We start from the raw sequence: 18,105 nt of genomic DNA, 5'->3' as shown, positions 1-18,105 counted from the left end.
TTCGATTCGATTTTTTTGATTTTTTTTATCAAAATTAAATCGAACTGAAATAACCGAAATTTCTAAAATTAAAAACTAAAGCGAACCGAAATAAATAAAAAACCGAACTAAATTTTTAAATCAGTTCGATTCGATCAATTTTTTCAGTTTGAATTGAATACTCCTCGTTAGGGTGGATTAGTTTTGAATATCTTATCAGATTAATTCTAAAAACAAAAAGTTTAAATAGTTTTTTTTAAATAAAAATTTAAATAATTATAATAAAATTTACATTTAAATTTAAAAAATAATATTTATAATAATTTTAAATTAAATTTAAATTTTATGTATATATATTTATCATTAGATTTTGTTTATATAAGTAATTAATTTACTGTCAATTTATTTTTTATTTTTAGTAGAAAATGGAGGAGTGAGGTCATGAATTTCAGTTCGGTAAATTATATACGAATTTAGCCGCCCAAAAAAGTCAGGTTAGGCTCCAATCCATTGCCAATTTTTTTAAAAATAAAATAAAATAAATTTTTATATTTGGACAAGCATGAACCAGATTCGAATTTGGACTCCTATTAATATTTTATTTACAATCTTGCCCAACCAGATCACCAATGAAGCCCAGGCCCAAAACTACCAACTCAGTAACTATCTGCTTTCTTCCTTCCTCTTCTAAACCCTAAATCCTCGTCTCGAACCCTTACCCTACACTTGATCATCTATCTCCCTTAACTGGAATTCATCGTCATTTGTGGATTCAGTTGTTTCAAGAAATGAATTTTGCTCGATTATTTACTGGTTTGGGTTCCCGAAAATTGTTGGCTTTTTCGTTTCACTCGACAACGCCAATGCCAATGCCAGCACGGCATACATTTGGAAGAGCAGGAAACGACCCAATGAGCGAGCTCTACCGTCGTATTACGCCGATCGGAGATCCACAGGTCTCTATTGTTCCGATTCTTGACCAGTGGGTTCAAGAAGGAAGACCCATAAGTAAAGATCAACTCCGAATCTTTATCAAGGAATTCCGGTACTACAAGCGTTTCCATCATGCTCTTGAGGTACTGGCTTTATTGGCTCACTTTAGGTTCAGTGGATTGATTCAATTGCCATTTCTTGTTAAACAAATGATTTCCTTAATTTCGCATTTTGATTTTTGATAATTGAAGTGTAAAGGGTCTTCTTTTGCGGTTTCAATTTTCTCCTTTTTTTTTGTTTTAAATTAATGGGCAGTAATATCTTTGTAAATGTTATTCGTGAACTAAATGAAAAAATAGTTAGTTTGATTGGTAGTGGATGGAAAACTCTCTTGTTGAGCAGTTGTGTTCTCTGTTTATTGTTATTATTTTGTAATTAATGGGCATTAATATTTGTGTAAATGTTATTTATCTTGAAGTAAATAAAAAATGCTCCTTCGGTCCCATATTAAAAAATATAATTTTTTATTAACTTTTCAATTGTATCCACAATAAATATATTAAATTTTATTAAATATTAAGAGACATGTTGACGGTTTTATTGAAAATAAAATAAAATTGAATAGATTATAATAATCTATTTATATGTTATTATAGTCTAAAAAGGAAAATGGGTAATAATTTTGAAATAATGAAAAAGGAAGGATGGACAAAAATTATAGGACGGAGGGTGTAAGTATTTTAATTGGTAATATATGGCTGAAAATCTCTATTGATGAGCAGGTGCGTGACAACTGTTTTCTGTGTTTATGTTCATGATATATTTAATTAATAGCAACCGTTCCTATGATGTTTTCCCTATTTGGAGATATATTTGTTGGCAATTGTCATGAGACGTAATGAATGAAATTTGTATGAGTAAAGAAATGTGAAAGATAATGGAGTGTAGTTCTGTTATTGAATTTATTTATAAAAAATTTATGTTTTTGCATATCAAGGTTGATTCTATGATTTCTTGAAGTGCTAGCTCCTGGTTAGATTCTCACATTCTTTTCCCTCAGATTTCACTGTGGATGACTGACAAAAGATACTGTCCACTTACATCGGTTGATTCTGCCCTCCGGCTGGACTTGATTTCATTAGTTCATGGAAATGAAGAAGCAGAGAAATTTTTCAATAATATTCCCCAAAAAATCAGAGGCGTTGAGGTTTATAGTACCCGTGTCAACTGCTATGCTCGTGCAAAATCTGTTGAAAAAGCAGAGGCAGTACTGCAGAAGATGAGCGATTTGGGATTTGCTAGGGAAACAGTTACTTACAATGTCATGCTTAATCTTTATTATCAGACTGGAAATAGAGAGAAATTTGATGCATTAATTCATGAGATGGAAGAAAATGGCATTGCTTATGACAGATTTACACTTGGCATTCAACTAAGTGCATATGCAGCTGTTTCTGACATTGAGGGAATGGAGAAGATTATAACAAAGATGGAATCTGGTAATGGTGTTGTTTTGGATTGGATTATTTATTCTAATGCTGCAAATGCATATACAAAAGCTGGGCTTTTGGACAAAGCTTTGGAAATGCTGAAGAAATGTGAGGGATTAGTTTCTAGCAAAAAAAGAAGCAGAGCATATGATTCCCTTCTCACACAATATGCTGCAATAGGGAAGAAAGATGAAGTATTAAGAATTTGGGAACTATACAAGAAGAAAGAGAAGATTTACAATAGGGGGTATTCATGCATTATGTCCTCTCTATTAAAGTTCGATGACATTGAAAGTGCAGAAAAGATTTTCGAGGAGTGGGAATCCCAGCATCTACAGTACGATGTCCGTGTTCCAAATTTCCTTATTGCTGCATATTCCAGAAAAGGTGATATGGAGAGGGCTGAAAGCCTTCTCAAGAGGATAGTATCAAAAGGACGGAAACCCGATTACTTTTCATGGTTTAATTTGGCTGAAGGATACTTAAAGAATAATCAGACTTCAAATGCTTTTGAGATGATGAAGAAAGCAATATTAGCCTGTGGACCAGGGTGGAAGCCAACGAGTGAAAGTTTAGCTTCCTTTCTGGAGCACTTGAAAGGGAAGGGAGATTTTGATAAAGCGGAAGAGTTCCTAAAATTACTCGTGGACAAAGATATTATTTCTTTAGATGTCCAGGAAAGATTGTTGAATTGTGTGAAAGCTAATGAGTCAAGCTTGGTGTGAAGAACAGAGACTGAAAACAGAATTTAGAGATGAGAAGAAGAAGAAGAAGAGATGGAGTTGAGAAGTAGAAGATTAGAGTGAGATGAGAGCAAGAATCAGATTAGATGAGAAGAGACAAGAATCTAGAGAGAGAATCGGATGATCTCAGTTATTAATTCTTCAAGAATGGTTGCTGAGTACTTGTCAGCTGTTATTTATACGTGAAAGTCGTATAACTGCCTCTAACAAACTCTAACTATTATGCTGATCTCTTTAGAAGTTTCCTTCAAATCATACTAACTAATAATGGCTTTTCCCCTCCATCTGATTAATTGGTTCAAAGTGGCAACACATTGTAGTATTGGGTATCAGAAGAGAAATGTTAAATGCTAATCTCAAAAGTTTCTCTAGTGTGAGAACAAAAAAATGAAGCAGATGGTAGAATGTTCATTATGCCAAATACGTACATCTGGTCCATGATAAAATGCAGGCAGGCAGGCAGGCTGCATCCTGTTTCTTCATTTCAGATTAGCTATGAAAACTGTTATTTAATTGCATAATCAAATTGCTTTTAGTTTGTTGAAAAGATGGAAGCTCGGAAGAGTGGTTTCTCACTTTCTTGACGTCACCAAAGCAAACTGTGCCATTGCTTGGCGTCTTCTGCAAAACATTGCTCTTGAATTTTATTCCATCCATCAAAGGCAGAGGAACAACGGGAGGTTTTTGCTTGTATAGTTTTAAAGAGCCCTTGTAGATTTAGTTTCTCTTGCCAATCTCTATAATCTGGTTGTTGTTTGGTTTTTATTTATTTTTCTGGTTCTACTTTATTTCTAGGTCACTGTAGTCGATAAAAAAATGGTGTTTTTCGATCTAGTTGATAAGCAGTAGTTGGAGTTTTTGAGAATCAGCTTTCAGTTGATGGAAGGTCTTTGCATATCAATAGAAGTATCTCAGGAATTTGCATACTATACTATCTACCGAAGTTTACATCTGCAAGATTTGCATCTACATCTGCAAAAAGTATTAAAATTAGTGCCTACTAATATTTGCATCTAAAATGAATGACTGCATTTAAAATTAAACTCAATAAAAACTTCCCTCTTAAATTTTTTCTTTGATATGAACTTATTCATATTCAACTCAGTTTAAAAATGAATAACACTCCGCTCAACTCAAGTTTAAAAAATTTTAACAAACAAAACTTTTCAAAACACAGCTCAATTCTTACACCACCATCCGTGAAACAAAGGGAGCTTGCAATAATTTAACAAGTTTTCAACAGACAACAGCTCGACTCATAAGCAATAGTGCTGGCATTCACTTGAGCGCATAATTTGAACCTAGAAATAAATTTGTGCCAAACAAAAAGAAAATCATTTAAATTTAATGAACAAAAATTTGAAAGAAAATTTAGGCATATAAAAAAATACTTGAAAATTTTAGAGGATATTCATAAACATAGCAAAATAGTAGTAGAAAAACTAAAAAATCCCGAATCCGGAGTGCTTTGAGCAAATTCTGTCACATCTAAAGACTGAAAGCACTAAAAAACTAGAGCATTTATCTGGGCTAACATTATAAATTAAATAAAAAAGGTAAATAACACACGCAATTAAGCAATTTAAGTCGCTAATGGATTCTTAATAACATGATATAACACCAAATAAAAAGAGAGCAACCTCTGCCACAAATGACAAAATCACTAGTCTTCCCAAAGTTTTAGAACAGAACTACCCAAAGTTTTAGAACAGAACTACAAAAATCTTGAGAAAAATAAAAAACTTTTTCCACTGCCATCTTGCATTCATCCCTCAACGGTTGGCCTTGGCAACTCTTTCAATCTCATCCTTTTTCTTGATGGCATAACTGAAACCACACGGTCATGACAAATAAGCACGCATGATAGATATTGAATATTAAGACAGTGAGATAATCAAAACTAAGAATGAAATCAACCTGTTGGAAGAGCCCTTTGCAGCATTGATAAGCTCATCTGCCAAACACTCTGCAATGGTTTTGATGTTTCTGAAAGCAGCTTCACGAGCACCAGTGGTGAGGAGATAGATGGCCTGGTTAACACGCCTAAGAGGAGAGATATCCACAGCCTGTCGCCTGACAACACCAGCAGAACCAATTCGAGTAGCATCTTCCCGAGGACCACTGTAGTAATACAACAAAGAAAACATTAAAATAAATATATAAAAGGAAACAAACATAAATCCCAAAGGTCTTCACAAACAGGGACATCATGCAGTGAAATTTAAACATCCAATTATACGCCAGCAAAAAACTAACTAATGCACCTGTTAATCACAGCATCCACAATAACTTGGATTGGGTTTTGATCAGTTAGAAGGTGAATGATTTCCATAGCATGTTTCACAATCCTGACTGCCATCAATTTCTTTCCATTGTTTCTACCATGCATCATCAATGAGTTTGTAAGCCTCTCTACAATTGGGCACTGGGCCTTCCTGAAACGTTTAACTGAGTACCTCCCAGCAGTGTGTGGAACATAAGTTGCATGCTTTGCTGGTTGGACTCCAATGTAGTCACTCAGGGAAATATCATTGACCTGATGCATTAAAAGAAAAAAAAAATCTCCAATGAAACCTAATTGAAAAGATTGAACATAATATATCAATTTCAAATACTACAGCAACACGCAAACATGCCCTCAATCACAAAGACATAAACCACATATTAAAGATTCAAGGTCTGAATGTAATGTTCTATGATCAACATATACATTTGACAGGCTAGCTAACCAAAGCATAGAACTGGCAATAGAAGATGCAGTCCATAAGGCAGCAAACAATAATGGGGTATGATACTACAAAAACAGGGGGCTGTTCAAGACAATCACAGTAAATCAACATTAATAACTACCCTTCTCAATTTCAGCGAAGCATGAAACAGATTGATGGAGTGTTCACCTTATAATATCTCTATGAGAACAATACCAATTAAAATTAAGCCCAGCAAGTTGGGCCCTCAACAAAACAAGCAAAGCATGCTACTACAATCAACCACAAAGTATAACAATCCTTTAATTCTCTTCCCTCGACTGATACTTGCAAGAAGGCAGATAAAGCAAACAAATTATCCAGAATTGCCAAATTAATCATTTGGCTGCTATCCTTATTAAGCAGTTCCCTAACAAACAAAATTACAAGAAAGCTTCCATAGTAACAAACCCAAATTAAAATTGGAACTTGGAAAGTTACTCAATGCTCAATATCCACAATTAGCATGCACAAAGTAAAACAAGAAGAATATAGCACGGAAAGAAAACAAAAACAGCCAACTCACAACCCCTAGTCATCAATATGTGTGATATTTGGTTTAAAATTGATTGTACTCAATAAGCTAAAGATAATTCTATAGTGAGCAAAGAATAAATCACAAAAACTGGACAACACAAAATTAACAACCAGAGAATACTCAAAGCCCAGAGCAGCAGATCAAATGATAACAAAAAAATCATTATAACACAGATCTAAGCATACATACAATTGCATTAAGATTTAAACATGGCCATATCCAAACATCAATCAGAAGAAAAATGCATTTGCATATTAAAAATCATTAAAATGATTAAGAGTGAAAGGATAAGCAACTTATAACCTGAACTTCCTCAAAGGTCCATCTGTTGAAGAGTTTAACCTCGTTGTAAGGCTGAGTAGGTTCCGCCGTCAATGGCGTTGTCGCCACAGCTGCCGCCATTGCTTACCTGTACATGTAATACATAATAGTAAGCAAGCGAGAGAGAGCTTACACAATAGAAAAGAGAATTCAAGCAATACATAGGTATAGAAAACCTGTGATTCGAGGCAGCGAGTGAGGAGAGAGAGAGATAGAGAGAAGCGTCTCAGCGACCAGCACAAGAACAGAAAAGTGCATCCATGAGGGAGCCCTAATTTATAGTACTGCAATTAGGGTTAAGGGTTTTCTGGGGATTATTGAGTACAGAAGGGTACACGCTATAACAGTGAGTCCTTTGTTTTAGTGGACCTCATGGCTGGGCTTGTCTTAAGCCATCCCCTCAAGAGGGGAAAAACATTTCTTTTTCTTTTTCTTTGTATGTTAACGCCCTGTTTGGCGTTTTAGAATTAAAGAAACAAGAGGAACCCTTCTCTTACTCTTCTCTCATTCCTTTCCTCTCTGCTGCCGTCTACTTCTTGAGGTGTGATTTCTCCTTCGTTTTTCTATGCGTGTATTTTCTAAGCTGATTAAAAAAAAATCAAAATTAGACTTAATCTTTGATGTTAGTTTTACCTGCAGATTTTTGCTCCATAATTTTTTATTTTTTATCTTTTCAATTTGTTTATAAGTTTACATTAAAAAACTTTTAGTTATAGAGTAAATATGCCCTAAACAGCTTTAATTTTTCTGCATTTAATTGTTTTTTTTTTACTTGCTGCAGTTGCTTATTTGAATACTATAATGCTTTAAATTTCAATTTATATGTATACGTTATTTCAATCTCATTATTCAATTTTGACTCAACTGTAAAGTGGATTTAGCGTATTTAATAAATTTTATGAATTTTATGAATTTGTTGCTAGTTTTTCTACGTTAAAATTAAGAGTTTTTATGTTTTTTTTAATATTTCTCGTAATAAATTAATAAGGGTATCTGATCTCCTAACTTAAGATTTTAATACCTCTTATTTGATTTTAAATTTATTATTGTTATTTGTCGATTAGGTATTTAGTGAATAAATGAAAATAAACAAGTTTGTTATTTGGTCAATAAGAAATGGAAAAAAAATAAGAAGACATTAATTTAGAATGTCAAAAAGTAAATATTTCAAAATCCAATTTGTGAGTCAGGATGAAATTTATTTTTTCTTCTCTTCATCTTTGTTGCTCATAAAAGTATACATATTTAGATGACGAGCTTATCTTCAAATATCCATAATTCTATATTTTATTCATAAAAGATTATATTTGATTACTTGCTTAGCAATTGGTATAAAAATAATAAAATTGAGCAATTGACATTTTAAATATAAAAAAATTTCATATTAGATTTACAACAGAAGCAATGTTTTCTGGTAATTTTGAATTTTTTTTCTCCTATTTAAATTATTGTTTTTTTTTGGTTAAGTTAGTTTTGTAATGCTTTATAACTATCTTGGTTGGTGAGTAATCAAGGCCTTCCCTTGTCTTAATTGGAGAACTTAGGGCTGTGCAATCGGTCGGTTTGGTTCCAAACCGAACCGAACTGATAAAACCGAAAATCGATTTGTTAAAATTTATAAAACCAAAAAAACCGATTATGAAGGTATAATCGAACCGAACCGAACCGATAAAAATCGGTTCGGTTCGGTTCAAACCGAAATCTGTATTTTTTTTTAATTTTTTATTTTTAATTTCAACAAAATAATTTAATAAATATTCTATTAAAAACCATGGCCAGAAGTCGCAGATGAGAGAAACTCCTCGCAACCCAGTCCCAGATGAGAGAAGCGTTCACCTGTCCTTGAACCACCTGAAACTCTTTCTGAAAGAGCCTTTAACTTTCCCTTCTACACTGTAAACCTTATAGCTAGCGACTCGCTTCTTTCGTTGCAGCTCCGGATCATTGAAACTCCAGCTCTTAGAAACAGACCCACTTGCAGACTTGCCCTTTTTGAACCGAACATCATTGTTGCCGACCTAGGTTTGGGCTTGGGATTGTGTTGGGTAGACGGAGGATGCATAGGAGGCGCTATAACATCTAAGATCTTGCATGTTACTGACACCGGACAATGAAGTGGGACCCATATCTCCGGCACCAACAGAGAACGCAACCCAGTCCCAGATGAGAGAAATGAAGTATATGCAGAAAATTATATAAATTTGGACATATATTACCTCTTCTTCACCGTCTTCATCCTCGTCATCATTTTCCTCCTCGTCGTCGTCGTCATCATCATCGTCATCTCCGCCTTCACCATCGTCATCGTCGTCTCCGCCTTCACCATCGTCATCTTCATCGTCATCCTCGTCGTCGTCTGCCGACTGAACCGGTGGCCCTCTGGAGGATTGTAAGACCTGAACCTCGTCGTCTTCGTCGTCCTCGCCCCCCTCATCAGTCATCATCGTCTTCGTAGTCTTCGTCGTCCTCATCTTTCGGGAGAATAGGGGTGGGGGAATCGGGAGATTGGAGTTTGGAGAATGTGGAAAATGGGATGGAGGGGTTCGGCGAAAGGTATGGAGGGGGTTGGGGTGCTGGCCTGCTGGGTTGGGTTGGGCTGGGTTGGGCTGGGTTGAGTTGGGTTCGGTTTTTCGGTTTGATCGGTTATTTAACATGTTTAAACCGAACCGAACCGAAAATCGAATAATTTTAAATCTACTAACCGAACCAAACCGATCTTTCCGACTAACCGAACCGATAAACCGAATTTCATCGGTTCGGTTCAGTTTTTCGGTTTAGACCGAGAATTGCTCAGCCCTAGGAGAACTCATTCGAAAAATGGCAATTATTACTGCTGGGCGGGCCTTCACACATCTTATCAAGATTCATCATGAGGAGCATCACAAGCTGATTACTCATGGAATCTATGGATTTGTTCGTCATCCAGGATATACTGGTTTCTTCATTTGGTCAGTTGGCACTCAGATAATGTGTTGTAATCCCATATCAACAATTGCATTTGCTATTGTTGTCTGGCGCTTCTTTGCAGGCCGGATACCATATGAAGAGTTCTTCTTTGAGGCAATTTTGGTTCGTAGTATGAGGAATATGCACAGCGAACTCCTTCTGAGGTTCCATTTGTGAATTGGAGATCTAATAGAGCTTGACCAACGCTTGCATTTTTTTTTCCACGGCTAATTTAAAATTCATTCATCAAGAATCATATAAAAACTGCAGTTTTTTTTTATTTTTTATTTTCTCTTGAGATGATTTGAAATTTATTAAAAAATAAACTAAACTACTACTGTAATACCCGGCTAGACTCCGGTATCGGAATTCCTACCATCCGGTGGAATCTCGGATGTCGGAGACCTCTAGAAGGGGTAAAACCATGTTTTCATGAAATGTTTTAATGTTTTTCATGATTTTAAATGAAAAGGAAATGAGTTTTTGCATGAAAACAACCTTGGAGGAAAACTTAGGTTCGGCCGCCGAAACTCAAAGTTCGGCCTCCAAACATGCTTGCATTTCGGGTGTGCCTTAGGCCCCCGAAGGCATAAGTGAGGGAAGCCCAGGTTCGGCCGCCGAACCTCAAGTTCGGCCGCCGAACATGGCATGCATGCGGAGGCACGTTCGGCCCCCGAACGTGGCCTGGCTAGCCACTATAAAAGGGTCCCTTAGCTAAAAACGGGCAAGCTTTTCTCCCCATTGTCGGCCAAGGTGAGTTCTCCGCCGTTCCTCACCAATCTTGAGTCTTTTCCTTCAGATCTTTCAAGTTTTTCACAAGTTTTTGCTTTCCTTTGAAGATTTTCAAGTTTTGAGCAAGTTTTGGACTTGGAGGCCCAAGGAGCTAAATCTCTCCCAACTCCAAGTTAGATCGCCTCTACTCTCGATCTTCAAGAGGTAAGAGTCGATCTCTAGCTTACATTATGTTTTAAACAAGTTTTATGCAAGTTCATGGGGTAGAAAATGCATGAGTAAGCTTATGTTGAGTTTATGGGTTTTTGATGAGTTTTTGAGCAATGTGGCTTGTAATGTGTGTTTGATGTGTTGTAGTTGGGGTTTAAGGTAGTTTGAGACCCCTAGGAGCTTGTATCCATGTTTTGGTTGAGCTATATGCATGATGGTATGAGTTGGGAGGCAAATGTGCATAAAGGAGCCAAGTTTCTGCCCTTTGGCAGAAACCAGGTTCGGCAGCCGAAGGAACTTTCGGCCGCCGAACATGGCTGGGGAGGCAGGCCTTTCGGCTGCCGAAGTTGCCCCCGAAAAGAGACTTTCGTCTCTGTCTGGGACTTTCGGCCGCCGAAGGTGCCGCCGAACCTGCCTGAGTTTCGGCTCTAGAGGGACTTTCGGCCGCCGAAGGTGCCGCCGAACCTGCCCTGTTCTGCCTTCCTTTGCATGTTTTTGCATGATTGTTTTGAGGTGTTTTAGGGGGTTTTTGGGAGATATTTTTAGAGTTATGTTCTAGTTGTTTGGTCCCTCATTTGAGTCCACCTGTGTAGGTTCGGACCCGAGGAACCGAGGACCCCAGCAGTGAGTCAGCTGCTTCAGTCTTGGTCAGAGCTAGCCAAGAGGTGAGTAGAATAAACCTTTACGAATTAAAGCAAATAAATTATAAAAGTTTTGAGCATGTTCATGCATCATGAATGCCATGTGATGAAATAGGTTGTTTGCATTAGAATCCACGAATATGTTGCATTGCATTTATGATGTTGATGTGGATTGGTTATTGGATGACCCTTTAGTCCTCATATGATATGATGATGTTACGGCATGATATGGTATGGAAGTCCAGGTTGTACCCATTCTACGTCCCTGGCACTATGTAAGAGAAAGTCCAGGTTGTACCCATTCTACGTCCCTGGCACATTGGTATGTTATGATATGTTATGTTAAAAGAAAGACCGGTTGTACCCATTCTACGTCCCGGCACTTTGGAATGCAGAGGACTATTGGTGACAATACCATCCGAGATGTGATTTGATGTGATGTGTTGCATTACATAATGGCATGAGATTTTTAAATGTTGTTTTCTATTATTCTGCTCACTGGGCTCTAGTAGCTCACCCCTTTTCCCTAATCCCCCAGGATTGCAGGTACGGGCTAGACAGCGAAGTCCAGAAGAGTAAAGTCTTATGTTTGTAATAGTTAGAAAGTGGACATGATAAATTGTAAGATAATGTAAAGTTGAAAAGTCATGTATGTATACTGATATTGAGGATTAGAAGTTGTGCTTGACTCTATGGATGTTGTTATCCCTTTTAAATACATGATCTTAGATGTTTTATGATATAGATGTTTAGCCAACTCAACACATGTTATGCCACCCATTGGGGGCATTGACGAGATCACACTGAGGGGTCAAGTTTATAATTATGTATATGTTCAGTGCATGCACAGGTTGAGTTTGGTGTATGAGGAATGAATGAAAGAAAAGTTTTAATTTTTATGTATGATTGTTGATCATGTATGAGATTAAACAGGTTTACAGGTTGCATGTCAGGCTTGCTACGGGTCCCGGCGGCCTTAAGCCGATCTGGATCTTAGCGCCGGTAGCGGTCCGATTTTAGGGTCGTTACAACTACGTTTTTCTATAATCAGACGGTTATTTAATTTTTTTTCGTCCTTTCTCCTTAGTTAAACGGTTATTTAATTCATTTCAGCGTCTGACAAGGTCTCAAATGTAGACGGATAGGTTCCCTGCTGATCCATCAAATCAGATAAGTTGGATCTCTTTTTGTTGGGCCTAAATCTCAGTCTGTCCGGCCGGCCTGCTCAAGCGTAGTTTAGGTCGCAGCCTAGTAGATAGACTTGCACAGTGGACTTAATATGATTTTTCTACGAGAGTTCGACTACGAGCCGAATAACAGCTGTCATCAAATCTTAACAAAATTTCAATCATTAAATTACCAAAACTAAACCAACTTAAAATTGAAGTTAAAATTAAAGTAAACTCTTCTATCTAAATTTTATTGACACTAATTTTTAAACTAAAACTAGAGAAGGCAAATGTGTAATGTTTTTGAACAACTCATATAATTGAATTTCTTAATGAATTCAGGTAGTATGTAGCTCGGTTTTGGCATGAATTTTGATTTTGAAAGCAGTACCTCTATTAAGTTCGGATCATATTCAAATTTTTTTAGGTTAATTGCAAAAAAGTCCTATATTTTTATAATTTTTTACAATTTTACTTTATCTTAAAAATAACCAATTTAAGTTTATATTTTTAATTTTCCAAAAATTGCATCATACCATTAAAATTGATGTTAATCCACTGAATCATCCCGATCGCCATATCATCGCTACATCATTATAATATAATATAAAATAATTTGTATTCTTTACAATTTTTTATAATTATATCTTATATTTTAAAAATAATAAATTTAATTCTATACTTTTAAAATTTCACCAATTATATCAAATTATTAAAAAAATCCACTAATTTTCTATTATATCATTAATAAAAACACTGTATAATTATGCCACATATTATAAAATTAGCTAATAGATGAAATTTAACTTTCAATTATATAACGGTATTAAAATATTAAATTTCATCTTTCAGTATAAATTTACCCTTTAATTTATCTTTTAAATTCTACTCTCCAATCTCTAATCCCCATTTAAAAAAAAATTATTATTAAAAGGCAAAATAAAATCATCACTTATCTATTTTTTTATTCTCAATCTATTTGGTCTTATTTGATTTATGAACAAATTTAGATCGAAATACAAAAATTTAATATTTTTAACTTGCTACAAATTTTAAGGGTAAATTTAACTTTTTCTCTGTAAAATTACCCATTAAACTTTTATTCATATACTTATAAGCACGGAATATAATATGATGATAATATAATAATGTGATAATAATATTATATCTCCATTTAAAATAAATGTGACATTTGTAAGTAGATTAACGATTATTTTGATAAAAATTTTAAAAGTATAGAAATAAATTATTTATTTTTAAAATATAGGATATAATTAAAAAAATTATAAAATATAGAAATTTTTTAAAATTATTTTATTTTATATTATGACGATGTGGTAATTGCATGATGATTTCTGTTAATAGATTAATTGAAGTTTAATAGAAATTTTAACAGGTGAATATAATTTAAAAAAGTAAATTATAAAATTAAATTGATTATTTTTAAAATACAGAATAAAACTATAAATAAATTATAAAATATAAAAAAAATTTAACGATGAACTCATTTTTTTAAAAAATAATTCGATAAATAACTTCGGATTACATTGATGGCCCAAGACACACGGAGAATGTATTAAGCAATATAGGATTTCTAGGCCCAAAGAAAACAAAACCCAACCCATGCACCTCAAAACCCTAAAGACCCACAACCCAATACCCATGTTCACCACCTGGGTCAACATAATCCAAAGCGCCGCGCACCTATTCTCCAAGTTTCCGACCATATTCAGATCTGAACACATTCAAAATTTTATTTATAACAATTAAAATTTTTATTTATAACAATTGTATCAATCATCTTAACAATTGTTCTCTTATTATATACCCATAAATAAATTAAATATTAAAAATAAAAATTATCAGCATATTATATTATTTTTTATTTTTTATACAACAAAATAGAGTATGTAATGAAAATTAATTACGTTATATCATTCATTATTATGTACTACATTATGCTAATACCGATAGTAACCTTGTTTTTTCATATGCTTTAACAATAGGGAAACGATAGCAGTAAGGGTAAAAGGGAGAAATTCCATTTTTGACTCTAAACTACGGGGCATTGTCCCATTTTGCTCAAAATTAAAATTTTATTCTAATTCGCCCCTTCGAACTTAGGATTAAACTAGCCACTTTTTAGCAATATTAAAACAATTATTTTCAAGATTTTAATCATAAAATATTAATTTTATATTTTAATTAGTATTTATTTTTAATTAATTTTATTTGCTAAATATAAAATTAATATTTTATAATAAAAAATTTGACACTATTATCTTTTTTTGGGGGCAAAAAGATAGCTAACTTAATCCTAATCAAAAGATTTGTAAAAATTAAATAAAAAATTTAATTTTGGATAAAATTGAACATGCCTCAAAATTTGGGGGAAATAATGAGATTTGTTTCGGATATTAAAATGACCAAATGCCTAAGTGACAACAACAGATTATTTAACTAACAAATAGAGGATTCATTAGTATTAACTTTAAGGATAATACAGTAGAAATAACAGAGAACTCATGGGGAAGAGCTCTAGTAGAAGCTCAAAATGCTTAGATTCCTTGTCTGAAAATGCCAGAGAATATAAATTTAGGAACAGCAAAAAAATTATACATATGCATGATCATGATAAAGACTAAATAAATTCTCAAGCTTTCAGAGTGGGATGTACAAAGGGGGAGAAAAAGTGTAGAAGGAGATCCTATATAACCTTCTCTACCCCATATGAAGAATTAAAGGAACCTTTCTTGCATCTGAAAACACAGCCTAGGATGCTGCAGTTTGAGACTACAACACCTGACCTGAAACAAGGGGATTTCTGGACGCTCTTTCTCTGCATATTGTGGTTGATGTTGAAGCCATTGGGCTAAAACGGGATGTCGCTGGGGGAGTTGAGTTGGCACTTCCATATCTGGGAGACAAGTTTGCATGCTCTAAAACCCGGAACTGAAGCTCCGATGGATAGTCCCTCATACACCCAATACGTGGCCCTGCCCCTGTTGTCCATTTAGAGGACAACTGATTCGCCAGCTGATATGACTTCATTCCTTTATGTGAATCTATCCTTCTCATGATTTTTTCTTTTGGGATTGGTTCATCATCATCTTCTTCTTCTTGATCTTTGTCAAACAGATTCATCTTAAGAAACATGAAATCTTCCTCTGTCAAGAATGAATCTTCTGCTGATTCATAACCATCATCTTGGGGAAATGAATCTTTTGCTGATTCATAACAACTGTAAATGGGAGACATCTGAGGCTTGGTGTTGCAGCTTGGTTCAGTTGCAAACTCATTGGAAGTTTCATAATTTGGTATGTCAAGTTTAGTAATCCTCGAGCATAATTCGGACAAGTTTTTTAATTGTAGATTAGTATTTTCTTCAGCATTAGAATCTTGTGCCCTAAAATATGTGTTCTGCTGGGGTAAGCTTTCAATGTTTGTTACTTTGATGTCTTGACATAAATCTGCATCTGGTTGGTTGTATCGGACACTACTGCTGTCATCCTTTTTGGTAATGAGTTCTTCCTCCTCCTCGGGAGTTTCCTGGAATAGAGGTAGAGATGTGTATCAATGGGTAGCCTCTAGATTTGTGAAAGACATCAAAGGAAAAAGACCTTTTTCTGCTATCAGCCCCAGTGATAATGCTTCCAAAACCTATCATAGGGCTAAAGAAACTTGCTATCCCAGATTCGCAGCAGATTTTGAACTTCATTGAAATTATTGAAACCAAACCGTGCTTGTACCTTTACATCAGTGAGGTCTATGTTCTGTTCCCTTAGGAAAGACATGAACTCCTGAAAGTTCTCTTCTGTTGGAAGATAATGTCCACTGTGAGGCCAGACCGCCTATGAATTTAAAAGAAATATATGAATACATGAACAAAGTCTCAATGTAAGAAAATAACCGAATTCATCATCTCACAACACCAGATATGGTTTCTGTTCTACCTTCAAAACACCATTTTCTACAATTAATCTTCCAGCAGACAGTGTGGCTCCACCAGCTAGAAAACTTGAATGCTGAAATGTTCCTTTCTTCTTCAAACCGACATATAGGGTCTTTGATGTACTGAGAACAAAAATCCACTTAGCATCTTTAGGTCCTCCTGTTGTATCAAGAAGCTTCCCACTTTGCTTGTAGACAAACTTTCCATTCTCCAGTACTACTTCATAACACTCCCTTTCAGGCTGCAAAGGAACAAATACTACTAATAATTGGAGGTCCAACAACCGGCTAATCAAAACGAAAGAGGTAAATGGAAAAATTTTAACTTTTTTAACTTGAGACCAGGACATGCTATAGAGTAACTATAACTGAGAAGAAATTGGCAGTCCACTCATGACTACTAAAATGATAGAACGATTTTGGGGGGTGGGGGTGTAATACTCACAGGATCAAGATACTTTATGCACTGTTGTTGAAGCTTTGATCTTGGACAACGATCGAGGTTGACTTCTCTCCCTTCTCCAATATCAAGCCTGCGGGTTTAGAGTTGACTTATTAACTGTAAATGGCATATTCCTGATTGCAGAGCAAATATCTCTTTTCGCAATAAGTCCTTGAAGGCCAAGAAATCTTACCAATAGAAGAAAGGTTGTTGACATTGACAGTGTAGCCAATTGACATAATAAAATTGAAGATTATGGCCATACCGATGCCGAGGATCAATCTATTGAAAGGAAACAAACAAAAATAAGAAAAAGGAGTACTAGTAGCTAGGTTCATTGAGAGATTGTATTTAAGACTGGAACTTACTGCCTCAAGCCAATGTTGGAAGGCAAGCTTCCTAGCCTTTGCATCCTTAGACAAACCTTTCCCCACCTGCACAAATTTTAAAACATCTGGTGGATTAGAAACACAGACAGACTATAATCAAAACACATGTTTAAAATTTACCTTGGCAGCTCTCGTTCTTGCTCTTGACCATCGTGAAGTAGCAGTCTCTGGTTTCTCAATGTCAAAGAAAGATATAGAGCTTCGCTTGAGTTCAGCGAAATCAAGCAGCTTCCACCTAAAAAATGTGATAAACTTATGTTGATAAACAGATTCAATCAACAGAAAAATTTACAGAGTTCCTTTTCTCATTTCTAGTCTAAGTAACCAAAGAGTGATACAAATTAATACCATTTTTGCTCAACAACAACTGCACAATCTGCCAACTGCCTTCTGGTTCTGAAACTTTTGTACACTTTCTGCAACCTGAGTGCAGCCTGGTGCTTTTGTGTCCCTGATTCAGCCAATGGTACATGGTGATTTATCTCAGATAAGCTATCATATCTTGTCAATTGATCAACCTCATCTCCACTTTCAGGGCTAACAGATCTAGAAATGTCATTTTCTATTTCTGATGCAAGAGAGTTAAAGGAGAATGCAGCATTCATTTCTCTTCCTCTACAGCTTATCGTAGCAGGTTCTGAATCACGACCATTAAAACTGACAGAATGCCACCCAGTTCTCATGTCTTCGTCCCTGAAACTTTTTGATCTCACAAGAACAATATCAAAACGATTATCCAAATCATCAAAATCAGCAAATGAGCATGAAACTGCTATCCCCATTTTATTGAAAATAAGGAAATTAGGTCTTCCTAATGTACTCCAACAACCAATATCTCAAACAATATATAGAAGGTCTCTTGCTAACTGTTTAA

The 18,105-nt window shown here is 35.1% G+C and overlaps 3 protein-coding genes and 2 pseudogenes across 3 annotated transcripts; 2 read left to right on the top strand and 3 right to left on the bottom strand.

The window, feature by feature from the left end:
• The first annotated feature begins 603 nt into the window (after positions 1-603).
• LOC110622645 (pentatricopeptide repeat-containing protein At2g20710, mitochondrial) lies at positions 604-4,840 on the top strand. Its single transcript, XM_021767236.2, has 2 exons — positions 604-1,055; positions 1,973-4,840. The coding sequence occupies exons 1-2, from the start codon at positions 768-770 to the stop codon at positions 3,125-3,127; spliced, it is 1,443 nt and encodes a 480-aa protein (XP_021622928.1). The 5' UTR covers positions 604-767; the 3' UTR covers positions 3,128-4,840.
• On the bottom strand, positions 4,723-7,082 carry LOC110622646 (40S ribosomal protein S5). Its single transcript, XM_021767237.2, has 5 exons — positions 6,928-7,082; positions 6,734-6,839; positions 5,410-5,681; positions 5,063-5,266; positions 4,723-4,972 (listed from the first exon to the last, which is right to left on the bottom strand). The coding sequence occupies exons 2-5, from the start codon at positions 6,830-6,832 to the stop codon at positions 4,918-4,920; spliced, it is 630 nt and encodes a 209-aa protein (XP_021622929.1). The 5' UTR covers positions 6,833-6,839; positions 6,928-7,082; the 3' UTR covers positions 4,723-4,917.
• Positions 7,083-8,620: 1,538 nt separating this feature from the next.
• Positions 8,621-9,355, bottom strand: LOC122724692 (nucleoplasmin-like protein ANO39). The gene has a single exon (XM_043960423.1). The coding sequence runs from the start codon at positions 9,220-9,222 to the stop codon at positions 8,770-8,772; it is 453 nt and encodes a 150-aa protein (XP_043816358.1). The 5' UTR covers positions 9,223-9,355; the 3' UTR covers positions 8,621-8,769.
• A 195-nt stretch (positions 9,356-9,550) lies between these two features.
• Positions 9,551-9,897, top strand: LOC122724597 (annotated as a pseudogene).
• A 5,085-nt stretch (positions 9,898-14,982) lies between these two features.
• LOC110623151 lies at positions 14,983-18,013 on the bottom strand (annotated as a pseudogene).
• Between the last annotated feature and the right edge of the window lie 92 nt (positions 18,014-18,105).

The sequence above is a fragment of the Manihot esculenta genome, chromosome 9, assembly GCF_001659605.2.
Source record: "Manihot esculenta cultivar AM560-2 chromosome 9, M.esculenta_v8, whole genome shotgun sequence".
NCBI classification, from domain to species: domain Eukaryota; kingdom Viridiplantae; phylum Streptophyta; class Magnoliopsida; order Malpighiales; family Euphorbiaceae; genus Manihot; species Manihot esculenta.
The sequence above is the reverse complement of the archived record's forward strand: the minus strand, read 5'-3'. Positions and strand labels throughout refer to the sequence as shown.